Source organism: Anolis carolinensis, chromosome 4 (genome assembly GCF_035594765.1).
Source record: "Anolis carolinensis isolate JA03-04 chromosome 4, rAnoCar3.1.pri, whole genome shotgun sequence".
NCBI classification, from domain to species: domain Eukaryota; kingdom Metazoa; phylum Chordata; class Lepidosauria; order Squamata; family Dactyloidae; genus Anolis; species Anolis carolinensis.
The window spans coordinates 69,803,011-69,830,309 of record NC_085844.1 but is presented as its reverse complement, the minus strand read 5'-3'; the positions used below and the strand labels follow the sequence as shown (position 1 = coordinate 69,830,309).

The window sequence follows — 27,299 nt, the reverse complement described above, 5'->3', positions numbered from 1 at the left end:
GTCAGAAAGGACGTTTTTATTGTCAGCAGTGATAGAAATTAGAAAAACATTGTAGACAAACAATGAAGAATAAAGGGAGGAGTAAGGAATAAAAATTAACAGTACAGATATTTATATTGAACAGAGAGTTATATAGTCATCCAGCCTAAATAGGCATTAGATATGGTGGTGCTAAATTCATACAAACCAAAACAAAGATAAACCATATTACACTGAAATGCATCTCAAAATAGGAATGGATTGACTTTGATATTATATGACACAATAAATGTTTCATTTATGACCAGTAGGGGCACTTCATCAGGAAATAACCGTATTCATTTTTCTCATTAGAATAGAATCAGAGATAGGAAAATAACTGAAATGCATAGATTTAAACGATAAAATATATTCAAAATGACAAATACATGTGACAGTCACAGAAGTGAATTCTGGAAGCACTCGCACAGGTTCAGAGGTTGTATCCCTGTTTATTCTGAAGTTGAAAAATTTCCCAAAGAAGTAAGCACTAGGCAGGCAGTCCATAATGTGCTTCATGTCATTGTCTTCAAACTGGGAGCTTCCTGTAGCGTCTTGTGGAGCTTTGAAATCTCCAGTAAAAAGGAGGCAAACACCTTTATTCCATTAATGTAGTTAGACCTGATCAAGAAAGAGGACAAAAACAATTATGAATCCAACCAAAAAGATGTTATGTTGTTTTGAAAAGACATATATCATCACCTCTTTGGATGGAGTGGTTCCATATAACTACACAAATATCTGCAACATAATCTATGGTCTACTACCATGTTTCCCTGAAAATAGGACAGTGTCTTATATTAATTTTTGCTCCCAAAGATGTGCTAGGTCTTATTTTCAGGAGATGTCTTATTTTTCCATGAAGAAGAATTCACATTTAAGTAGTTATCATTACAAACCAGCATAACCAGACAAACTGTGAATCCTATCCAAAATTTCTTGTTACTACCATTATTTCCATGTTCAACACTCTATGGCAGGGGTCCCCAAACTTTTTAAACAGGGGGCCAGTTCACGATCCTTCAGAACCGTTGGAGGGCCGGACTATAGTTGGCTACCGAGCAATAATAATAATAATAATAATAATAATAATAATAATAATAATAATAATGAAAAAGAGGGTTGGAAGAGACCCCTTGGGCCTTTTAGTCCAACCCTTTTCTGCCTTTCTGCACCAAAAGCACAAGCAAAGCACCCCTGACAGATGGCCACCAAGCCTCAATGTTAATAATAATAATAATAATAATAATAATAATAATAATAATAATAATAATAATAAAGAGGGTTGGAAGAGACCCCTTGGGCCTTTTAGTCCAACCCTCTTCTGCCTTTCTGCACCAAAAGGCACAAGCAAAGCACCCCTGACAGATGGCCACTCAGCCTCAATGTTAATAATAATAATAATAATAATAATAATAATAATAATAATAATAATAATAATAAGGGTTGGAAGAGACCCCTTGGGCCTTTTAGTCCAACCCTCTTCTGCCTTTGTGCACCAAAAGCACAAGCAAAGCACCCCTGACAGATGACCACTCAGCCTCAATGTTAATAATAATAATAATAATAATAATAATAATAATAATAATAATAATAACAACAACAACAACAACAATAAAGAGGGTTGGAAGAGACCCCCTTGGGCCATTTAATCTATTTAATCTTACTAGGATCTGCGCACATCATCCTAAAATGCATCACACATTCCTAGACACTTGGGAAGTGTTCGACTTGTGATTTTGTGATATGAAATCCAGCATATCTATCTTGCTTGCTGTGTCATACAATAAAATAATAATAATAAAGAGGGTTGGAAGAGACCCCTTGGGCCTTTTAGTCCAACCTTCTTCTGCCTTTCTGCACCAAAAGGCACAAGCAAAGCACCCCTGACAGATGGCCACCCAGCCTCAATGATGATGATAATAATAATAATAATAATAATAATAATAATAATAATAATAATAATAATAATAAAGAGGGTTGGAAGAGACCCCTTGGGTCATTTAGCCCAACCCCTTTCTGCCCTTGTGCTGTGGGGGCTGGATAAATGGCTTCGATGGGCCGCATCCGGCCCCCGGGCCTTAGTTTGGGGACCCCTGCTCTATGGTATATACATTTACCAATTCTGCATGCTCTGGTGTTCTGTTTGGCAGGCATGCTTCCAAACAAAAACTTTGCTAGGTCTTACTTTCAGGGGAGGCCTTATAGTTAACAATTCAGCAAAACCTCTACTAGGTCTTATTTTCAGGGGATGTCTTGTTTTCACGAAAACAGGGTATCATATCAGTGTGGATGTGTGCATACGTATGTGCAGCGGTAGAGAGAGGGAGAGATGAATCATCAATACATCAGTTAAGAGACTGTTAATGCAGTTCCATATGTCTTAGATACCTATTCATAAAACAAAATTCCCTATTAGAATTGTCTCAAAACCAGAAGACATGTGTACCTCAATATGTTTAAGCCATGCAGAAAGTGGTTTTCAACTTTTCAGATATTTTAGATTTTGTCTCCCAGAATCCCTGAACATAAGCTCTGCTTGGCTGGGACCTTTGAGAACTGACAAACATTTGAAGGGCCAAAGGTTGAAAACCTCTGGTTAAAACAGTCTTATTTCCAGAAAAACCTGGAAGTGCAATATGCCTAGACTACATCGCTTCTATAGAAGAGAGACATAATTTTTTTTTTAACCCAAATTAGTTCCAGCACTTCTGGATCTCTTACAGACCTAAAATTGGTGTACAGGAAAATGGGGGGAAATGAATTAATTTTCTCTACTGTTATGGAAGTGATCTTTCTTTCTTCAATCATCCCCAATGTGTAGAGACAGTGCAAATCACAGGAGAATTGTAACTATTCCTCATTTCTAATTACAGCTTAGTGTTTGTACTTTTTCAGACTCAAAAGCTCCATTGCCCATGCTGGCTACTGCGTTCTGGAAGCTGTAGTCCCAACAAAGGAACAGTCCCAAACTCTTCTTCTAAAACACACTAATGAAATTGGTTGTACATGGGAACCTGCTTATCTTCTCCTTTTGGGAGTGCTCTCCATCATCCGCAGCTCCAATGGGAAACATCATCACACTTTTCTTTGTAATATCCTGAAACATTCTGGCAATAGGAATTGTTGCACCATCCCGGATCATATCTGGATCCTGATTAAAAACTAGAATGGACAGGGAGGAGAGAGGAAATGTTTCAATTAAAATGAAATAAAATCATACCGTCACATTACAAGTAAAAAAAAGCAAGCAAAACTAACAGGAACTGCAAGTCACATAATGTAGAGTTGTATATTCTGTCACTGATTCCAATTATTCATGTTAAGGTGATTAACTTTATTATACAGTTTTCCCCTACTTCAGAGGCAAAATAATTTTGCATACCATGTTTGTGATCAATCTCACCTATTTTGGCAAGGGGGTGGGTTTAAATTATTGTATTTTATTACTGAATGGCTGTGATCATTTTTGTATTACATCATAAATCACTTCTGCAATAGTGATTTATGATGGAGCAAAAATGGATTTTCGGGCTGCTGAATCAAAGTACTGCTATTTGCCCTACCGAATTCAGGTAGCTCCCAAAAAAATAGATTGGGGTCAGCTGACACTGAAAATGGCACAAGGTTTACCCAAATTGCATGTGCTTATTCAGCAATACCTTTATAAGTGGTCTATGGTGGGACATATAGATTGGTATATCTGAGCTGAATTTTTTGGGGTGAGAGAGAGAAAGGGCATACAGAGAGTGCAAAGCTATGTTCGCAATTTTTGACACCATGACTTTTCTATGTATTTGATGAAATCTACCAGCTACTAGATTTGAGTGGATTTTGCACAATGTGAAAACTGTAGATATCAGTATAGTCAATTATTCTGTATTTTAAACCTATGAAAGTATATCAAAAATAATTTGGACAGTCTACATATTTGACACTTGACAATGTCCAAACAAATATGTTTTCCACAATGTGTGTAATGCATACAGTAATACCAAATTTGTAAACAACACTTATACATATGTCAGTGTTATTTACGAAGTGTTATTTACAAATTTGGTATTACTGTATGCATTATACACATTGTGGAAAACATACTTTTTATTTGCAATTGTAAATAACAAGTGTTATTTATAGAGTAGATCAATAGGTACCGCTTTGCCGGCCACATGACCTTGGAGGTGTCTATGAACAACGCTGGCTCTTTGGCTTAGAAATGGAGATGAGCACCAACTCCCAGAGTCGGACACGACTAGACTTAACGTCAGGGGAAAACCTTTACGTTACTACTTATACATATGAGTATGGATGATGGATGAATGGATGGATAAGTTGAAATTCATATTAAAGTTTAGAAAATTGCAAGTGGATCATTGGCGTCATCTTCCTATGTCTATGCAAGGAATCCTCCAAATTGGATGAAATTTTCATCTGAAGTATTACACTTATCTAATCCTGTATGTTTTGGTCTATGTTGACAAGGGAAAATAAATGGTTTTAGACTGCATCATAGATTCTAAATATATATGGTAACCAGCTTTCTTATTCACACATTTGCAAATTTACAAAAGACAAAATGTTCTAAGTAAAACCAATTTCCATGCTGAAAACCATCCAAACCTTTTTGTATTGCCTTTTTAGCAGCTTCATACTGAGGGTCATTAATATTAGCAACCCATGGTTTTGCACCCATTTCCATCGACACTGTCAGTTTATTTGAGCTTTTCCGTTTAGAGAATATCCTCTCTAAGTACCTTTTCACCTACAAAGAAATAACATATTTACAGTTTTATTTTTTATTTCGTGTCAAAAGCATTGCAAGATAAATACATTTTAAAATGATTGGGGGGGGGGGGGGAAGAAATCACAAGCAACTAAATAGTTTTAGACCAAAAGAGGGCAACAGCAACCGCATTGTCCGTAGCTTTAAACAACTCCTCCTCCGTGCATGAGGCAGGGCATTGTGGGCAAGCATACATATGCGGAGTTGTTTGTTCAGCTCCATAGTCACACAAGGTGGAGGATTCCTCCAGGTAGTGCCACCTTGCCAAGTTGTCTTTAGATCTGCCCACTCCACTTCCGAGTCTGTTTTACAGTAAAAGTATTTCTTCTATTTTAATATTATATGTTTAATTATGGACGTGAAACCACTGATTAACTAATCTAGAGTGGCAATATGGTATGTTTTATCAAACAGAAAAACTAAACCACTTGTCTTGCTTCTGTGAGGGAAGAGAAAGATGATAGTTTTCCTGGAACTAAATGTTGAAGCCAAGGACTGTGAAGAGTTTCTAACAATGCATTCGCATTGTAGAATTAATGCAGGTCGACACCACTTCAGTTACTATGCATCAATGCTGTTAAATCATTGGAGTGGTAGTTTTACAAGGTCTTTAGGCTTTTTTTTTTGCAAAGAGTGCTGAAGCCTCACTAAACTACAAATCTCAGGAATCAATAGTCTTAAACCATGATGGTTAAAGTGGTGGCTAACTGCATTAATTCTGCAGCGTAGATGCATCCTAAGACAGAAGAAAATTAATATATAACAGAAAGGCTGAAAGTAGGGAATGGGTTGAGGAAAAGGAACAGAAATAAAGTGTAGGATGGTAAATAGAAATCGGAGACAACTGTAGAAAAGGCTAATTGGCCTGGTGTGTATGTGTAAATGCACACACAACACACAATTCACTGTTCAAAGGCTGATCAAATCTGGGCATTCCTGTTAGCTATTCCCCTTTTCCATGTGGATGTATGAAAGAGGGTCATCTCTGCTGACCTTACACACATAATATCTTGTCCACCAATAATGCCCTTCTCTCCACCAACATGGCCCTGTTAAGACCAGCCTTTGTACAGCAAACAGCTAAGCAAACAGCTGTACTCAGATTGGCTCTGACATAATGAGATATTTCAGTCAGTCAGGGTTCTCAATCACATGCTGGAAATCTACATAAAGTAAAAACACATTCTGGCCCTAGACTGTCCTCTGCAGGTATCAAGTAAAATGCATGGTTGTTGAGCGTAGATGGCTAGAATGGCTAAAACAAAATAAATATAACGTATCATGTGACCCTCATATCCATGGGGAATATGTTCACAGACTGTGCATGGATAAGCAAAACTGTGGATACAGTAGAGTCTCACTTATCCAAGCTAAACGGGCCGGCAGAAGCTTGGATAAGCGAATATCTTGGATAATAAGGAGGGATTAAGGAAAAGCCTATTAAACATCAAATTAGGTTATGATTTTACACATTAAGCATCCAAACATCATGTTATACAACAAATTTGACAGAAAAAGTAGTTCAATACTTAGTAATGTTATGTTGTAATTACTGTATTTACGAATTTAACACCAAAATATCACGATATATTGAAAACATTGACTACAAAAATGGCTTGGATTATCCAGAAGCTTGGATAAGCGAGGCTTGGATTAGTAAGACTCTACTGTAATAGCAAACCCTATTGAAATGAAGGAAATCTGGTCCATTAAAGGACATATTATGTCAGATATGGATAAAAGAAACAGAGGTTACCTGTCCCATAGATCCAGAGGTTATAGTGTACATTATAAATAAAACATAGTTTTAAAAATACTAGTAATACTACAAACTATTGAAGGTCTTTCTTTTAAAATACTCATTCCTTGAAAGCTTTCTAGAAGAAGAGCATTTGCTCTTTGTTAAGAAATAGCAAAAAAGAGGTCATTCTAGCTTTCCTAGCAAAATGCCCCTTCCTTGCATCTCTACTAAATGTGCATATGAGAGTGTCAAGAACAAGAAAACATTACACTATGTAACACAATATTTGTTCTTGATATATAAATGTCATTTCCTAATTGATTTTATCATAAAAACATGAAAAAGGTTTATTAAACTGCAAAAACTTTGTTTTTGCGGGACATCCTGCAGCATATTTTGCAATAGTTTTTCAATGAATATCTCACTGAGTCTCAACCAACTCAACATAGTTTGTGGCAGCCACAAAAATAAGGTTTTTGGAGTATAACAACTACTTTCAAAAGAAGCACCGCACAATTAAACAGGAAATAACACTTTCAAAGTAGGAACAGAAAAGTTTTCAAATTTTGTTACATAGTGATCTTTCAGAAAATAGCAGTTATATCTTCCATCAGTAGCAAGCAGAATGTATTATGTATTCAGTACTAGATTTTTAAGGTGAAAAAGTCTTTCCTTTTAAATGCCACACATGAGGACATGCATTTGGTGGTCACAAACATATATTCTAGTCATGCTCTCTTTTCTTCACATATATAAGTAATAAGTATAAGAGCATTATAACTCAAAATGTGAGAAGGGCCAACCTATTTGGAAAATGTGCAAAGCCATAGTCATAGCTTATTTCAACTATGTTACCTGGCATTCCATTTTAGAAAGGTCCATGTGAGGAACTTGGCGGATGGAAAATTTTCCTATGACTCTTGATGGAATCACTGTTTTGATCCCTGGTTCATAAAAAGCCCCTTCGATCCCATGAATAGAAAGTGATGGAAGACGCCACAAGTGTGAGAAAATCTCCTCCTTGGAAATATAAGGACAAAAACCAGTGAGTTTAGAAACCCAAAGCTCACTGAACAGAAGGGACAGAGTTGGTGCTCACCGTAATGCAGGAAGTAGGCTAGAGTGAATGGTCCCAACCTATCAAAATTCAGACTTTACTGGCAATCAGTTGTCACAAATGGCATAAAATGTAATGTTTAAATAATAAGTAAGAAACTCACTATAAATGAAGAGAAACCTCTGGCAATATGATTGAGGCTGCAATCCTACTTTGGGTTGTTGTGAGTTTTCCGGGCTGTATGACCATGTTCCAGAAGCATTCACTCCTGACGTTTCACCCACATCTATGGCAGGCATCCTCAGAGGTTGTGATGTATACTGGAAACTAAGAAAAGGAGGTTTATATATCTGTGGGCGAAACGTCAGGAGAGAATGCTTCTGGAACATGGCCATACAGCCCGGAATACACACAACAACCCAGTGATTCCGGCCATGAAAGCCTCTGACAACACAAATCCTACATTGGTTTGTCTGATAGTAAGTTCCACTGAATTCAATGGGATTTACTTGTTTGAAGACAATTGTACTTCCACTTTTGTGTGGAGAGTTTATTAATTATACAATTGCAGGTTGAACTTCTGCTGATTCAGTTATTCATACATGTGATTAATATGTTTTATCAAGAAATCCCTAGGTCAGAATTAACAACAGAGTCACACTGGATTGCTACAGATTTCTAGAGTGGCGTTCTCGGGTAAAATAATAAGATTTTTAGTACTTTTGGTTCCTCCATTTTCTTGGAGGCCTTGGGATATACACTAAATAAATAAACAAATAGGACTGCATTATAAATTTCTTGAGATTATTCTTACTGAGAGTATCATAGATAACCATACCTTGGTATCATAGATAATTTCCTTTACACCAATGCTAGCTTTGTATTCCTTCAAGTCAAATTCTATCAACTCATACTGCTTTTTTTCCTCTTCTGTAAGTGGAGCAACATCATCATAGATTCCAGGGACCAGAATGTGACCACATGAATTCACAAGACTGTCTATGGAACAAGCACGTTAAAAGAAATAACTCAGAATTACTGTTGCATCATGTCTTTCTACTATATAGCTGAGAACCTGCCTGGCTCTTATCTATGTATCATTAAAGTAAAAGAACAAACATAGATTCCTTTCCCTTTTACTAATATTATATTAAACAATGTTTTTTCTCTCTCTCCTGTGGTTTTTAATATTATGTTTGTGTAGGAACAGGAAGGGCAGTAGAGCCATTAAAATATAGGGCAGTACATTCTGGTCATTTTAGATTTGCATTACAAACCAAGCTCAGCAAAAGTAATCTAGGTTCCAAGTCCTGTGAATAAATGTTAATTATCTTTCCTTGAATAAATGTTCACACAAATTGAGTCAGCAAGTGCACCTTGTACAGTCAGAAGTACCTAATTTCATGTCCTGTTCCAATTAATGTTTCACCTCTATGTTGTCCGCACTGCAGTTAATACCTCATAAAATAGGCAGGGATGGCCCAAGACATTCCCCCGATGAAAGAAAAGGTCAAGATGGTGCTTTTCTGTTTATAGAATCCAGCTAGGACTAGACAAATCAGCCATTGCAATAGGATATTTGTTGTTATCATTATATGTCTTCAAGTTGATTTCAATTTATGGCAAATTTTTAGAAGGGTTTTGCCATTGGTGTTCTCTGAGTTGAGAGACCATTTGACTTGCCCAAGATCATCCAGTGGGTTTTCATTCAATAGCGTTGTTTTAAACCCTGGTCCTCCAAAGCTCAAATCACTGTACCCCATTGCCTTAGACCTTCGCAGACCCTGAAAGTAGGACGGTGTAGGTCAGGCTGTGTGAGACACAGACGTATGTCCTCCAAGACAGAGAAGTACCTACGGCACTGGTTCTCAACCTGTGGGTCCCCAGATGTTCTGGCCTTCAAATCCCAGAAATCCTAACAGCTGGTAAACTGGTGGGATTTCTGGGAGTTGAAGGCCAAAACATCTGGTGACCCACAGGTTGAGAACCACTGACCTTTGGTAATGTTAATGCTTCCACCGAGTAGGCTGATGCTGAATGGAAGGGGAGCCCAGAATGGAGGTACTAACTTTACCACAGCATCTCTTGTTTAGACCACTGCTTCTTAAACTGTGGGTCCTGACACCAAAAGAGGTTCCCTTAGCTCAGTGTTGGGGGTTACAAAAATTGGCAACAGTAAAAGGGTTCTGAACGCTATGCATTAACACAAATCTATTAGCAACAGTGTACAGTGGGGAAATCAGCCTGTTTAGAAAGCCTTGCAAATGCTGATTTATTATCAGCAATTTTTATACCTATTTTATATACCTATATCCCCAAGGTCATGTAGAAATTTATCAGGGAGAAAGGGGTCACAAATGGAAAAGTTTTTTGAACCCTGGTTTAGACAATCTTAAAGAGTTGTTTTTAATGAAAAGTGCCTGCAGCAATTGGAGACTCTGATTACAAATCCAGGACACTTGAGAAGGGCACTAAAGGCTTTATTATAAGAATTACATTCTAAGATAGGAAGGTTACTGATTAATCTAGCTGCATTCACTAGAATTGCAGAGTCAACTGGTGGGAAGAGAAGTGGTGGGAAAATATGCATAAGTATCAGTTCACATCATAGAGGGCCATGACCAAGGAACTATGAAAAGGATCTTGGGGTCCTTGTGGACAACAAGTTAAACATGAGCCAGCAATGTCATGAGGCAGTGAAACAATCCAATGGGATTTTGGCCTGCATAAATAGGAGTATAGTGTCTAGATCCAGGGAAGTCATGCTACTCCTCTATTCCGACTTGGTCAGACCACACCTGGAATACTGTGTCCAGTTTTGGGCACTGCAATTTAAGGGATACGTTGACAAGCTGGAATGTGTCCGGAGGAAGGCAATGAAAATGGTAAAGGGCCTGGAGAACAAGCCTTATGAGGAGCAGCATAAAGAGCTGAGCATGTTTAGCCTGCAGAAGAGAACACTGAGAGGAGACATCATAGCTATATATAAATATGCAAGCTTGTTTTCTGCTGCCCTGGAGACTAGGATGTGGAACAATGGCTTCAAACTACAGGAAATGAGATTCCACTTGAACATTAGGAAGAACTTCCTCACTGTGAACAAGAAGGAAGGACACTTTCGGTCATTTAACTAACTTTATCCCTAATGCTGTCTCTGATGCAGTTTGGATTCCGAAGAGCTTTGATAAACATTTTGTAGAGTCATCAGTTTGAGCAATTATCCTGTTCTTTTCTTGGGACAACCCACATATGGATTTGCATGTTCATAAATGTATGCTCCTCTGAAGAAAGCTGAGGGGGGAAGAACATTAAAAACAAAAAATAACAATACTACCACCATGCATTTCATTTTTTGAGACAATAAAAAGCTTACATTTCTAATATTCCTTTACAAACTAAACTTAGGATTTTTACTCTTTTGAGGCATGCATGCAACTTAGTTTCTGGCCAAGTAACATGTAGGCAAATAAAGGTAGTCCTTTTTTACCAAGCAAGGCTATCAAATCAGACATGGCTTCATGGACAATGCCACCAACACTTCCAGAATGAAGATCTTTTTCGCCACATTCAACCTATTTGAAAGAAAGACAAATAATTATTCTAAATTGAATTTGCAGAAAGAAAGGGGAAAGGGAATGAGAGGGATGGAGATGTAATATTTCTTTTGTAAGTTGTCATCTATTTCAGAATATTATTGCGGGAAGAAGGTGAGATATCAAACTTGATTAGGAAGTGGTAAACATATAGAGGTTGAGGATCCATTATCTTGGCACCAGAAGCGTTTTGGATCTGGAGTTCTTATCTTTTTGATTTTGCAATGCATATATGTACATAATGACATATTATGGAAATGAGATCCAAGTCTAAACATGAAATTCATTTGTTGTACATATACCTTATGCACATAGCCTGGGGGTAATTTTATACAATATTTTAAATAGTTTTGTGGGTGAAACAAAGTCTGAGAACATTGAAACAAAAAGCAGCAAGCTGTTTCAGTGATCATGAACCTTTTGGCAGAGTGCCTCACAGCAAATCTGATGCAAAGCATGCATATAAAAATTTTCAGAACTTTGACAGATACTATGGAAATTTATAAATGAGCCTATTCATCTCCACTTCTGATCTGTGCCATTTGAGGACAGTTTTACAGAAGATTAAAAATGAAGATAACTAAAGTTCTGGAAGAACTTTCAGAACATGTGTCACTTTCTATGCCACTCGTGTGGACAATTTCTGATTTTGGAATTCTAGATAAGGGATGCTCAATCATGATAAATGCCTAATAGTGATAGTGAGACAAAATAGTAGCTGTGGAAACTCATAATATTTTGGACAGGCTAAGTCTTTTACCTGCACAGAGAAGCAGGCATTCCCCCGAGTCCCATACGTAAGAGCTGGCTTTGTTGTGCTGAGCCAAATATTGTCTGAGATCACAATATAGTTGACATCGGAGAAAAAATGTTCCTTTTCCTTTTCAACTAGTTCTTCTAGGCCAATGGACCCTGCTTCTTCCATGCCTTCAATCAGAAATTTGATGTTTACTGGTATTTCCTAGGGGAAAAAATAAACCTTAAGTCACACTCGAACAGTACTCTCAATAACATGACAGTTAAAAGAAATTCATTACAGTGCCCAGATAGATTCATAATAGACACATCTATAATTGGGGACAAGCTTTCCATGATTCATATCTTCATGAAGAACTCTCACAATGTTTGTACACTGCTGTAGATTCAAAATGAAATGTAGATAAGATCTACCAGGAAGGCCCTTCTCTCTGTCCCACCACTGTCCTAAACACTGTTGGTGGGGACGAGAAAGAAGGCCTTCTCAGTGGTGGCTCCTCGGCTCTGGAATGCCTTCCCCAGAGAGATCAGGCTAGCCCCATTGCTTCAAGCCTTCCATTCCAGTGTAAACACGTGGCTTTTTAAACAAGCCTTTGATCTTACATAGATTTTTTAAGGGTTAGTCTGAGGACTTACTGTTGGTGTCGCTTCAGCACTGGGTATGTGTCAACCGGAAACAACCTGTCTCTATCCTCAGCTATGACTGCATTTTATGCATTTTAATGTTTTATATTGTAATTATGTATGTGCATGATTGTAATTTTATGGTTTTATCATTTTAGATTTATGTATTGTTTATATACATTGCTGTACTTTACTGTATTTTGTTAACCACCCTGAATCCCTTCGGGTAGATGGTGGTGGGATAGAAATAAATAAATTATTATTATTATTATTATTGACACAACGATGTTGTATGACACAGCAAACAAGATAGATATGCTGGATTTCATATCACAAAATCACAAGTCGAACACTTCCCAAGCTTCTAGGACTGTGTGATGTATTTTCGGATGATGCGTGCAGATCCCAGCAGGGTGGCCTTTGCAGTTGGCAGATCGTAATTTTGTCAATGTCTATTGTTTCCAAATGCCGGCTGAGATCTTTTGGCACGGCACCCAGTGTGCCCATCACCACCGGGACCACCTGCACTGGTTTCTGCCAGAGTCTTTGAAGTTCAATCTTGAGGTCCTGATAGCGGCTGAGTTTTTCCTGTTGTTTTTCATCAATGCGACTGTCACCTGGGATGGCAACATCAATGATCCAAACCTTGTTCTTTTCCACAACTGTGATGTCTGGTGTGCTGTGTTCCAGAACTTTGTCAGTCTGGATTCGGAAGTCCCACAGTATCTTTGCGTGTTCATTTTCCACAACCTTTGCAGGTTTATGATCCCACCAGTTCTTAACTGCAGGGAGGTGATACTTGAGGCATAAGTTCCAATGAATCATTTGGGCCACACAGTTGTGCCTCTGTTTGTAGTCTGTCTGTTCAATTTTCTTACAGCAGCTGAGGATATGATCAATTATTATTATTATTATTATTATTATTATCATCATCATTATTGACACAACGACATTGTATGACACAGCAAACAAGATAGATATGCTGGATTTTGTATCACAAAATCACAAGTCGAATACTTCCCAAGCGTTTAGGACTGTGTGATGTATTTTCTGATGATGCGCGCAGATCCCAGTAGGGTGGCCTTTGCAATTGGCAGATCGTAATTTTGTCAATGCCTATTGTTTCCAAATGCCGGCTGAGATCTTTTGGCACGGCACCCAATGTGCCGATCACCACCGGGACCACCTATACTGGTTTCTTCCAGAGTCTTTGAAGTTCAATCTTGAGGTCCTGATAGCAGCTGAGTTTTTCCTGTTGTTTTTCGTCAATGCGACTGTCACCTGGTATGGTGACATCAATGATCCAAACCTTTTTCTTTTCCACAACTGTGAGGTCTGGTGTGTTGTGTTCCAGAACTTTGTCAGTCTGGATTTGGAAGTCCCACAGTATCTTTGTGTGTTCATTTTCCATTACCTTTGCAGGTTTGTGATCCCACCAGTTCTTTACTGCTGGGAGGTGTTACTTGAGGCATAATTTCCAATGAATCATTTGGGTCACATAGTTGTGCCTCTGTTTATAGTCTGTCTGTGCAATTTTCTTACAGCAGCTGAGGATATGATCAATGGTTTCATCAGCTTATTATTATTATTATTATTATTATTATTATTATTATTATTATTTAGAGTATTGATATCATACTCTTCAACCACAAATACTCTCAGAGTTGCTTACAAATTGATAATTCGACAGTAACTTGCTCTAAGGTTAACTATCTAAAGAAGACATGACACACAAAGAAAAGGAGATGCCAGTGTGGAAAGGGATTCAGTACAACGGACAGTCTTCTTCTCTCCTTCTGATGCCAGAGCAATGGAGGTAGAGAGAAAGAGCCTAACATGTGCTTCTGGACCAAATCATGATGCAGTTGTGCATGCCTCTTCTTCTCCCTCTCTCCAGCTACTCCCATGATCACAAACAGTTATGGTGGTTAAGAGTTGATGAGAGTAATAAAATGACAACATCTGGGAGGCCATAATTCTACCTCCCCCCCCCCCCCCCGCCCCCCATGTAGGAGAAGGAGGAGAGGGTGGAGGAGGAGAGGAAGACAATGATGGAAATAGAGGAAGGTGGGGAGGATGTGGAGGTAGCAGCAGAGGAGATAGTCATTCATGTTTACATACTATGTTCAGTGCTTTAAAGGTCTTCACTGCATTTATCCAGGCTAGGACAGGTCCTTTGTCATCTGTTGTTCCCCGTCCAAAAAGGTTTCCTTGACATAAACAACACCAATAAGATGCTGAAATCTCTGATGATGTTAATGATAGAGAAAAGTAAGTGTAGCACAGTGCCTCAAAGACTAAGTTATGACCCAAGAATGTCCCTAGTTCAATTTTTGTACTTGCCACAAAGTTATTTGTCCAGTTGGCTATAGGCAAGAAGTACAAATCTCTGAAATTCTGTGGGATCTGCCTTTAAGGTTTATAATAATATTAATATTATTATAATGATGAAACTTTATTTATATCCCTCCCTATCTCACCAAGGGGACTCAGGGCGGTTAACAACAAATATCGGCAAATATTCAATGCCACAAAAAGTAGACCGAGACAAAATAATCCACCCCACCCTAACCCAAAACAAACCACATCTACATCAAAAGTAACCACAGGTTAACAAGAATTTAAATAATAAAAAATACACAATTCAGCAGCTTACATTGGGGAGAAACAGCCAGAATCTAAACCAGGGGTCCCCAAACTTTTTAAGCAGAGGGCCGGTCCACAATCTTTCAGACTGTTGAGGGGCCGAATTATCATTTGAAAAAAAATACAAACAAATTCCTATGCATACTGCACATGTCTTATTTGTAGTGCAAAACAACAACAATGAAAGAACAATACAGTACTTAAAAATGAAAACAATTTTAACCAACATAAACCTATTAGGATTTCAATTGAAAGTGTGGGCCTGCTACTGGCCAATGAGATAGTCAAGTTAATTAGGATTGTTGTTGCTGTTGTGTGCCTTCAAGTCATGCCAGACTTTGCCCGAGCCTAAGTCTAAAATTAACTATTTATTTACTGCATTTATTTACTACATTTATATCCCACCCTTCTCACTCCGAAGGGGACTCAGAGCAGCTGTATGTACATACAATATATTATATTATTAGCTTAGCACAATATTAGCATTATATATTACTATATTGAACTATACCACTATACTATTATATAATATGTAATATATAACATATAATTAATATTATTATATGGTATTACTATTAGTATTATATTGTATAACATAAGATTATTATCAATATTATATGTATATACAATATATTATATTATTAAAACTGATATAAAATATATTATAAAACTGAGGGCGGGGGCCAGGTAAATGACCTTGGAGGGCCGCATCCGGCCCCCGGGCCTTAGTTTGGGGACCCCTGATCTAAACAAAGAAAAATAAGGTAAAAATAATGGAATATTGGAAATTGTAGCTTGATAATGTTTGTGATGGGCTTTGAATTAGCTTGAAAGTGCTTAGATTCAGTACAAGCATACAACATAGTTAGGACAATTGTGTGTGGTCCATGTTCCTGGATTCCTTGCCCTCCAGGGCTCGCACTTGCCACTGACATTGCATTAGCAGCTGGCAGAGCATCCCCAGAATTTCTTGGGTTATTAGACTTGGTCATTTTTAAAAATGTGGTATGTTTAGTGCTACAGTGTTTGATACTTAATGTATCCTGCTCTCCTTTTCCTCAACCTCAACTGCTGAGTAAATTGGTGTAGTGCCACCCACTTCAGAAGTTGCATAGGGTCATAAACTATGGGCATCAACGGTCAACCATGCACATGGTTTCAGGAGATTAAAGTGCTACTTTAATCCTTAATCTGAGTTGAGGTTGCCAAAATCTTAAACTTTGAGAATGCTGAGATCTGGAGAAGAACCTATATTGATTAGAATGTGGGTAGGGAAGGTGTGACCCACCAGCTACATGCAGCCTCTTACCCCTATTTTACAATTGCTACTTTTCCCCAGCCCTGCCAAATCCCTTCCATTTTAAAATAAAAATTTCACTCAAAATTCCACCAATTGCTATCTATAATGACACTATCTCTTAAACACCAAAATATTTTTAAACATCAGTACTATCCCAAAACCTAGTATTTTTTTTTCAACTGAAAAATACAGATTTTTTTTTTAATGTGGTATGCATACCATCAATTTCAGTCAGGTTGTAGGGAGAGGTTTTCCATCCATCTTGGATTTTGGCAGGCATCACATCCACATGACCATAAAAGCACACAGTTGGCTTTAGTGGATCTTCCCCAAGCTTTGCTAGAATAACAGGAGGTAAAGAAATATTCTGGCCACTGGGTAGCTGTTGAGAGACAATAGCAAATGAAAACTTAAAATCTTAGCAGCAGTTTTTTCACTGAGGTGCCTTCTGAAACAATGGCAATTCCTATGAGATCTCGTTTTGGGTTCCGGTGTAGATTATTACCCTACATTCTCTAGTTCTTACAGACCTAAGCAGATGTGGGTGTGAAAGAAATTTAGTTTAGTCTAGACAAAATGGGTTGATACATGCTGTGACCCATATACTCACACATCACAATTCCTTTGACCTACCATTTAACATTTTCCACAATGCTTTAAAGGCATATTTAAAATGGCAGCACTAAGCCATGTGATGCTGAGCACAGTGCTGCTGTTGACCACTGCAGTTCAGGAAGCTTCCCCTTTGTCATGGCGCGCCAAAAAACACTTTGCCAATAGCTCTCTTAACCAAGAACTTGAACATAGGATTTTTAATACTTACATGTTCATATTAAGTACCTGGGTCAACAAATCTAAATGGTGCCACAACCCTGAATCATAAGACACTTTTCTCCAATCTTACTATGAGTCTTGCACACCTGCTTCCATCTTCACATTATTGCCTCCTGTCTCTGAAGTACAGCTCACTATTCAAGATGGTATACAATATAGCATAGAAATTTGGAACTGAAAGTGAATCAGCTTACCCTTACATGTTGGCACAGATTTCTCCTGTTTTGGGATTTTTATATGCAATCAATATTATCTGGATACCTGTTGAATGCCAGTGTCACGGAGCATTACACTTGCTCCTAAGTCTTGAAGGCTGGCTGCAGCGATCTTCACCATTCGTGTTACTTCTGCTCGTAGATGTGGTTGTATGGAATCACTCTCCACAGCCACCCATCCTGCAAGGTTCTGCAAAGAAAACCATGATATAATCCAGTGATTCCCAAAGTGGGCACTACTGCCCCCTGGTGGGTGCTGCAGTGATCCAGGGGGGCGGTGATGGCATCTATTAGGACACGGGGGTGGGGCCAGGGGAGGGTTTCTTCCCAAGTGCCGGAGACAGGGCTGAACACCTGAGGCGCCTGTTAGGACACAGGGGGCAGAACTAGAGGAGTGGGTGTGGCTTCTTCCCAAGAGCCCGAGACACGGCTGAGAATCTATACCTCTCCTGAGGCACTTGTTGGGACACAGAGGGCGGAGCTAGGGAAGGGGGCGGGGCCTCCTTCCAAGAGCCTGAGACAGAGCTGAGCCTCTATACCTCTCCTGAGAGGCCTTTTAGGACTAAAGGGTGGGGCTAGGGGCAGGGGCGGGGCCTCTTCCCAAGAGCACGAGACAGGGCTGAGCCTCTGTTTACCTCCCCGAGGCGCTTGTAAGAACACGGGGGAGGGTATAAAGGTTCAGCCCCGTAAGGCACTTGGGAAGAGGCCCTCCTCTAACCCCGCTCCCTGTGTCCTGGCAGGCGTCGCAGGACAGGGATAGAAGCTCAGCCCTGCCTCAGAGCTCGTAACTCCGCCCATCCCAGTCCTGGTCGCCCATTTGTGGTCCCGCCCACCTCCCCCTCCCAGCCCTGCATCTTGGGCTAGGGGAGAGGCTCAGCCCCACCCTCTTGATCAGGAGACACACCCACCCCTCTAAGCCACACACACCCCCTTTTCAGGGCACGCTGAGTAATATTTTTTCTGGAAAGGGGGCCCAAATAAGTTTGGGAACCACTGATATAATCCATGGCATCAGGACACTTCCTTCAGTCTTGAGAACCACCTGTCACTCCACACTTGCAATTTTGACTTTAGAGAATTTGATTATTCACTGATTTAAATAAAAAATGTTCTCTCAATCAACCTCTAGGTCTTCTAGTACAACTCTATGGTCAACTTCCTCTAGTCATGTTGGAGGGCCTAGATTTTTCTAGAGAGGACCTAGAGAGATTTCTAAGATTCTGTAGACTCTCCAACATTATTCTACGCTCAGCTCCACCAGAATTTCCACCTAGAAATTCCTAAAAGGGTGTTATCTCAGGTAAAAAAATCGATTTCTTTATTTACATTTTTTCACTTTTGCGGGTGTCCTGTGTCACTAACACCAACAAATGTAGAGGGCTGACAGTTTTATATGCAGTATCCTATTGTAAATCATACAAGAAGCCTGTTAAGTTTTTTTTTTTTAAGTTCTGGTAGAATCATTACCTAACTAAAACCAAAGACATCATCTCAAGAATGTAACTTACTGATTCATAGTGCTCATTATGCTACACCAGTGCTTTGAAAACAGTAAGTTTTCCCTGGCTGGTTTATTAAAAATGATAGAAGTCAGGAAGGCTTTGCATGAGTGATCCATCTTTGTAAATCCTACTTCCATCTAATTATTTCTAAGGGATCTGTTGCTGTGAAATCTGTCCTTTTAAAAGGAAGCATAGAAGAATAAGAGCAAGAAAAAGAACATCCACCTACACAGTCTTCCCTCCTTGAAGCTTTGTTTAGACGGGGTAATTGCATTTCTCTCTATTGTGAGGCATCTTCCTGATTTTTCAAGAGTCCCCACCAGCACAATGAGTAATGCCAGTTCCATTAATGTATTGCAGAATACATTACTAATAGTAAAGGGAAAGTTCTGTTTCTTCATTCACATCTTTGTCTTCTTTCTCTCTAACTGGAAGTGTATATGATTTGATAGTCTTGATAAGATTTGATAATAAAGCATTTGATAGATGGGACAAATGCTAATTCTTCTGCTGTCTGCATTGTAGTTCCTGCAACACAGAGTGGAGTTGCTAGCAGAGTTCAAATTCTGTGTTATTTGTACCTGAACAAATTCATCTTGATGGCCATCAATGTACTGAAAAATCCGCTCCTCCTCCTGTGATAAGGAATTTGGGGATGACGAGTTGCCTCCAGCAAGGAGCAGCATGATGAGGGAAATACAGAATATCTGCAGAGAATGAAGTCAACATCCAATACATTAAAGAGCATCCCCATGGCAGATCTGAGACACTTTGTAGCCCAGGTCAAAGTACAGGATGATGTCCTGTTATATTCCAAATACAGAAACCAACTGGACCCTTTGACGTATTTGAGTGCATCACTCCAGTTTAGAAGTCAAGGACTGGCTTCATCTTACACATGGTTTTGTTATTCAAGAAGGACTCAGCAGCAAGACAATCAGAATTCAACAGGGACAAAAGAAACAGATCCAGATACAATAGAGTCTCGCTTATCCAACCTTCACTCATCCAACGTTCTGTATTATCCAACGCAGTCTGCCTTTTGATAGTCAATGTTTTCAATACATTGTGATGCTTTGGTGCTAAATTAGTAAATACCTTAATTATTACATAATGTTACCTTGTATTGAACTGCTTTTTCTGTCAATTTGTTGTAAAACATGATGTTTTGGTGCTTAATTTGTAAAATCATAACGTAATTTGATGTTTAACAAGCTTTTCCTTAATCCCTTCTTATTGTCCAACATTTTTGCTTATCCAACATTCCATTTATGTTGGATAAGCGAGACTCTGCTGTAGACTCTACTGTGGAAGAACTTCCTGACCATGCAAGCTGTTCAACAGTGAAACTCTCTGCCTCTGAGTGAGCTCCTTCCTTGCAACATTTTAAACAGGTTGGATGACTATCTGTCAGGAATACTTTGTCCCTGATACATCTGTAAGAGATAGATGATAAGTAGGTAGACAGACATATATGCCGGTTGTTTAAATACTCTCCAATTTCTTGAATAAATTATAGTTTAGACCCAGGAGATCCTACAGAATACTTTCAAGTATAACACTATGTAACAACATTTGAAAAAAATTCAGTTCCTGGTTTAAGTGTGTTATTTCCTGTTTAATTGAGCAGGACTTACAGTATATACTCGAGTATAAGCCGACCCGAATATAATACTCAACCTGACCTTAAAGGTGGCAGTGAAATGTAAACTACAGAATACTTTATTTATTTAAAACATTTATATTCCACACTTCTCACCCCGAAGGGGACTCAGGGCAAGCCGGGACATAAAATAATTACAAATATACACAAACATTAAAACATTAAAATTAAAAGCAGTTATATCTACTTTAAAATCAGCTACAAAATAGGATACGTATAGTTGAGCAATCAGCTCACAGCAAGCAGAGTGTGAAATGCCATGTGGCTGTAAATAATTTAGAGCTTAGGAGCCAAAGATCCAGAGTTCAATCTTTAGAATTACAGAAGGTTTATTTACAAAAACAATAACTACTCTGAAATATACTGCAGAATAGTCTCAAACATAGAATCATAGAGTTGGAAGAGACCTTGTGAGCCATCCAGTCCAACCCCTTGTCAAGAAGCAGGAAAATCGCATTAACGCACCCCCAACAGATAGCCATCCAGCTTCTGTTTAAAAGCCTCCAAAGAAGGAGCTTCAGTAATAATAATAATAATAATAATAATAATAATAATAATAATAATAATAATAATTTTATTTTTGTATGCTGCCTCCATCTCCCCAACAGGGACTCGGAGCGGCTCACATGGGGGCAAGCCCAATACAATCATATAATATCATAAAATCAACAGCTGAGACATCAAAGAATGCATTTAAAAACAAATTAAACAAGTCATGATTTAAAATAGACATAATTAAAATATTAAATAATCATCCAAGGCATTAAAAGGTCCAATATAGGACAACAGTCTGGGCGACAGTCAAACTGATTTAGGGAGTGTCTATTACAAATAGAACATACATCAAATAGACACAATAAGCAGGGAAGATAAATCTGAACGGAAATCAAACTATAAAGTGACAGGGCAAGTTTCAATGTGGATATGGGCCAGGTTATAACGGACTTGTCTACTCAAAAGCACAACGGAACAGCCATGTTTTTAATTGCTTCCGGAAGACAATGAGGGTCAGAGCTAACCTAATCTCCCTGGGGAGGGAATTCCATCAGACTTTGGAGCAGAGAGTTCCACTGCTGAACAACTCTCACAGTGACAAAGTCCTTCCTAATGTTCAGGTGGCATCTCCTTTCCTGTAGTATGAAGCCATTGTTATATAATAGGTAAAGGTAAAGGTTTTCCTCTGACATTAAGTCAGTGGGGGTTGGTGCTCATCTCCATTTCTAAGCCGAAGAGCCGGCCTTGTCTGTAGACACCTCCAAGGTGATGTGGCCGGCATGACTGCATGAAGTGTGGCTACCTTCCCGCTGGAGTGGTACCTATTGATCTACTCACATTAGCATGTTACATTGGCAGAAGCTGGGGCTAACAGCAGGAGCTCAACCAACTCCTTGGATTTGAACTGCTGACCTTTTGGTCAGCACGTTCAGCAGCTCAGAGGTTACTCAGTCTGGCAAAGCAAGATGCTTGCTTTGAAATATAACCCACAGAATACTCAACAGTTGGCTGTGCCAGTTCCTTTCCTCTGAGAGGCAGCCTATATGAGCTGGGATGCATTGGTGGCCTCCCATCCAAGTGCTAACCAGGGCTGTACATGCTTAGCTTCCAAGATCAGAGCCTTTGGGGTGTTTAGAAGGGGTGGGATGCCCTCTATGATTGCCCAGCGAGGAGAGGAGAGAAAACTGCGACTTTCCCAGGAGCTCCCCAAAGATCTCTGCAGGGATTCAGCCAGCGAGGAGGCCAGTGACTCTTACTCTTCTTCGCAAAGGGAGGTCTGGGAGCGACGAGCGACTTACCTTGCGGGTCCAGGCGGAGACGTGGCGCTGTCATTGATGGCACCTGGCCCAGGTGGCTTTTATAGGGAGGCTTCCCGGCGGCGAGAGCGGGGCGAGGTGGGTGGCTTCCTTGGCCACCAGCCACAGCCACACCGCTGTCTTCCCTTGGCCAATTCCCTTTCCCTGCCTGCCTTCGGGGATTGCGCAACCCGCCGCAGACCCATGGCATTTGCAATCCCAGCAACACCTGGAGGGCCGCATCCCCCCCCCCCCCCCCACACACACACACACAACACAAGCCTGCACTCGTCCACACTGCGCCCTGAAATGCAGCTCATGCAAAATGCCCTCCGGGGGTTTTGGACTTTAACTCTCACCATCTATACACATAACCAAAGTGAAAAATGTGTATGTGTGGCACACAGTTAACAGGGGAATTGATCAGCGACGGAACAAGAGGTTTGGGGAGAATTCACCATGATTAACAGGAGTTGTATTTGACCTACATCCAGAGAGCACTGTTAACACAACCAACCATGGATCTGGACCAAACTTGCCATGGACAATGGGACTTGCAGTACATACTGATATTGTGACCCCCACCTACAATGGACTGGGATCAAATTTGGCACAGAAAAGCCCCATGACCAACTGAACATACTGCAGGGGTTAGTGGGAGTGGACCTTGATTTTGGGAGCTATAGTTCACTTACATTCAGAGAAACTGTGCCCCCCATCAACAATGAACTGGGACCAAACTTGGCACAGAGAAGCCCCATGACCAACTGAACATACTGCAGGGGTTAGTGGGAATGGACCTTGATTTTGGGAACTATAGTTCACCTACATCCAGAGAAACCCCCACTGACAATGGACTGGGACCAAACCTGGCACAGAGAAGCCCCATGACCAACTGAACATACTGCAGGGGTTAGTGGGAGTGGACCTTGATTTTGGGAGCTATAGTTCACCTACATCCAGAGAAACCCCAACTGACAATGGACTGGGACCAAACCTGGCACAGAGAAGCCCCATGATCAACTGAACATACTGCAGGGGTTAGTGGGAATGGACCTTGATTTTGGGAATTATAGTTCACCTACGTCCAGAGAAACTGTGAACCCCACCGACAATGGACTGGGATCAAACTTGGCATAGAGAAGCCCCATGACCAACTGAACATACTGCAGGGGTTAGTGGGAGTGGACCTTGATTTTGGGAGTTATAGTTCACCTACATCCAGATAAATTATGACCCCGACCAACAATGGATGGGACCAAACTTGGCACAGAGATTACCCATGACCAACTGAATATACTGCAAGGGTTAGTGGGAATGGACCTTGGTTTTGGGAGTTATACTTACCTGCATCCAGAAAGCACTGAACCCAGCTGATGTCAGATCTGAACCAAACATGGCACACAGACCCAACATGGCCAACTGTGCATATGGGCCTGGTTTGGGGGTGATTGACCTTGGATCTGGAAGTTGTAGTTCACCCATATCCAGAGAGCCCTGAACCCAGCTGATGACGGATCTGGACCAAACTAGGCACACAGACCCAACATGGCCAACTGCGAATACTGACAGGCTTTGGGAGTGATTGCCCTAGGTATCTGGGAGTTGTAGTTCACCCTTATCCAGACAGCACTGAACCCAGCCAACGATGGATCTGGACAAAACTTCAGTGATATCACCTAACATCCCAAAACAAACAATGCCTTCTTCTAATAACCTGGACACCGCTGGGTCCCCAAGCTAGTTCCTAATAAGAATTGGTTTGCCTATGCCTGATCTAGAAGATGCATCCACACCCTGGGAGAAATGCATTTCGACACCATTTTAAAATGGAAGATATATTCAAACAATATTAACAAACCAAATAAATAAACAAATGGCCCCAGTTTGAACCAGGGCTCTATATATGTTCTTGGGAGCACAGATAGAGCCTACCTTGTTTCCCCGAAAATAAGACAGCCCCAGAAAATAAGACCTAGTAGAGGTTTTGCTGAATTGCTAAATATAAGGCCTCCCCTGAAAGTAAGACCTAGCAAAGTTTTTGTTTGGAAGCATGCTCGCCAAACAGAACACCAGAGCTTGCAGGATCAGTAAATGTACGTACCATAGATTGTTGTACATGGAAATAATGGTAGTAACAAGAAATTCTTGATAAGATTCACAATTTGTTTGGTTATGCTGGTTTGTGATGACAGCTACTGTACAGTATATAATAAATGTTCATTTTTTTGTTCAACAATAAATGTGAATTCTTCTTCATGGAAAAATAAGACATCACCTGAAAATAAGACCTAGCGCATCTTTGGGAGCAAAAATTAATATAAGACACTGTCTTATTTTCGGGGAAACGCGGTAGTTACTAGAGCAGAGTTACCTTTTTGGAATCCTCTGTTAGTATGAGTCTAGGAAAGGTTGACCAGAGGGAAATGGTTTCTCAGACTCTGTTTATGATCGATTACCCTTTCAAGAGTCATCTGCACAGAGTACATCTATTCCAGGCATGGGCAAACTTGGGCCCTCCGGGTGTTTTGGACTTCAACTCCCACAATTCCGAACAGCCTCAGTCCCCTTCCTTTTCTCCCTCAGCCATTTAGGAGGCCAACTAAAATGATCAAGGGTCTGGAGTACAAGCCCTATGAGGAGCAGCTTAAAGAGCTGGGCATGTTTAGGCTGCAGAAGAGACGGCTGGGAGGAGACATGATGGCCATGTCTAAATATGTAAGAGAAAGCCACAGGGAGGAGGGAGCAAGGTTGTTTTCTGCTGCTCTGGAGACTAGGACACAGAACAATGGCTTCAAACTTCAGGAAAGGAGATTCCACCTGAACATTAGGAAGAACTTCCTCACTGTGAGAGCTGTTCAGCAGTGGAACTCTCTCCCTAGACTGTAGTAGAGGCTCCTTCTTTGGAGTCTTTTAAGAGGTTGGATGGCCATCTGTCGGGGGTGCTTTGAATGCGATTTTCCTGCTTCTTGGCAGGGGTTGAACTGGTTGGCCCATGATGTCTCTTCCAACTCTATTATTCTAAATCCTAATACCTTGTTTAATGCCCTTTCCTTTCTGCAGTAAGGCACAATGTTGACATAATCAACACACAGTCCAACCAATTTTCTTGGACCTCAGCTCTCGTTATTTCTGTCCATTGGCCAAATGGGACCAAGGAGAATTTAAAAATGCAACAATTTCTGAAGATCCAGATGTACTCCTGCCTCCATCCATGGAGCCCTTTCAAACTACACAACTACTGAACTATCATTCCTCTCTTAATTGCCATGGTGCCATCCTATATAATAGTGTACTGGGATGTACAATCTACAGAATAGGTTTAAATACCCTAAAAACATCAGCTCACCTTTGATCTTGTGAAGCTAAGCAGGTTTAGCCTTGGTTAGTACTTGGGTGGGAGACCACAAACAGACACCAGGTGCTGTAGGCTATATTTTAGAAGAAGGAAGTGGCAAGCAACATTTAAGAAAATCCTTTGAAATGATTGAGATTGCCATAAATTGATCAGGAGACATGAAGGTACACGCACACATTTGAAAATCTCAGCCAGAGATTTCTACAGCCACACCGTACTATTAACCCCAGGATCCCACAAAGCACAGCCAAGGAATTTAAAGTAGAGACAGTGTTATATTTTTTGTAGTGTGAAAAGACTGCAGGAGTTTAACAGTGTAAAGCTGTGTGTGATTCCTTAGAAATAACATCTATTGTGTTCAGTGGAGCTCACTTCCAGGTTGGTGGGAATACAACCACATTGGCATTTTTTTTCCCTCTTTCATTCGGGTCATTTTGTTTTGTACTTTTGCTACAAAGAAGGGAGATTTGCGCATGCAGCTGCCTTTCCCCAGTTTGTACTATCCCAGCTTAAGGTACTCCATTCCAAGATAGCCCAGCATAGTTGATCTAGAGTGAATCCACGCTGTTGAACTAATCCAGTATGACACCACTTTAATAACCTGAATGCTATAGAATCATAGTTATAGTTTTACCAGATCCTTAGCCTTCTCTAACATAGAATGCTGGTGCCTCACGAAACTACAAATCCCAGGATTCCATGGTATTGAGCCATAACAGTTAAAGTAGAGTCAGACTGCATGTACTAGTGATAAGGAATTTACTAAATCCATGTTGCACAAATATATAGTGGATCGCACCATAAAACAGCCATCTTTTATCAATTCTCCATTTGAACTCTCTGTATAATACAAATGACCTGAGCTACTCTAGAGATGATCGCTCCAGAGGTCTTGGGAATCCTTTGTAAGTATATACGATATAGAAATTTGACAGGTACGTTATCCGCAGTCATGATCAAAGAATTCAGTTTAAAGAAGGCTTACCATGATAAAAGTTCAGGTGACAGATACAACTGTTTCTTCCTCTTTTCTTGTTCAGTACAGAAACTAATGCGATTTCAAGGTCTTCAGTTCATGTTAGACCGTCTTGCAATTCACAGCTAACCCTTCTTATAAAAGTGCACCTCCTCTGCCTTTATTTGTTGATTTTTCACATTTGTAGTATCATGTGGCAACAGGGCAACTAGGCAAAATATTTTTATTTTCTAAGGAAAAGAGCCAACATTCCAGATACTATGGTTTGAGACTTCAGGATAAATAAGACACCTTTGAACTATTTGTATCTTAGTCTTCCAGTTCTCCATCTCAGCTTCTCTTTGAAACTAATTTGTTGTTTGTTCTGTGTGGACACAGTTGTGCATGGCTAGAAACCAAGGAAAGCAAGATCCTGAAACCTCAAGCTTCATTAGAAACAATAG

The 27,299-nt window shown here is 39.9% G+C and overlaps 1 protein-coding gene across 3 annotated transcripts; it reads right to left on the bottom strand.

Moving 5' to 3' along the window:
* Positions 1-27,005, bottom strand: LOC100554161 (beta-Ala-His dipeptidase). Of its 3 annotated transcripts, none has more exons than XM_008108740.3 (12): positions 26,866-27,005; positions 19,651-19,776; positions 17,614-17,757; positions 16,738-16,900; positions 14,694-14,782; positions 11,953-12,153; positions 11,087-11,171; positions 8,438-8,598; positions 7,398-7,562; positions 4,639-4,780; positions 3,036-3,183; positions 1-639 (listed from the first exon to the last, which is right to left on the bottom strand). In XM_008108740.3, exons 1-12 carry the CDS (start codon positions 26,866-26,868, stop codon positions 534-536), a joined length of 1,533 nt encoding a protein of 510 aa, XP_008106947.2. In that variant the 5' UTR covers positions 26,869-27,005; the 3' UTR covers positions 1-533. The 3 variants fall into 3 exon arrangements, with proteins under 3 accessions (XP_008106947.2, XP_008106948.2, XP_062836668.1); XM_008108741.3 differs by lacking the exon at positions 26,866-27,005 and adding an exon at positions 22,526-22,702; XM_062980598.1 differs by lacking the exon at positions 7,398-7,562.
* Between the last annotated feature and the right edge of the window lie 294 nt (positions 27,006-27,299).

Excerpts from the sequence above, each read along its gene's own strand:
- LOC100554161 (XM_008108740.3), bottom strand. Across the intron at positions 11,172-11,952 it reads ATGCCTGCTTCTCTGTGCAG|GTTGAATGTGGCGAAAAAGA; the intron begins GTAAAAGACTTA and ends TCTTTCAAATAG. Across the intron at positions 7,563-8,437 it reads AAATTATCTATGATACCAAG|GAGGAGATTTTCTCACACTT; the intron begins GTATGGTTATCT and ends TATATTTCCAAG.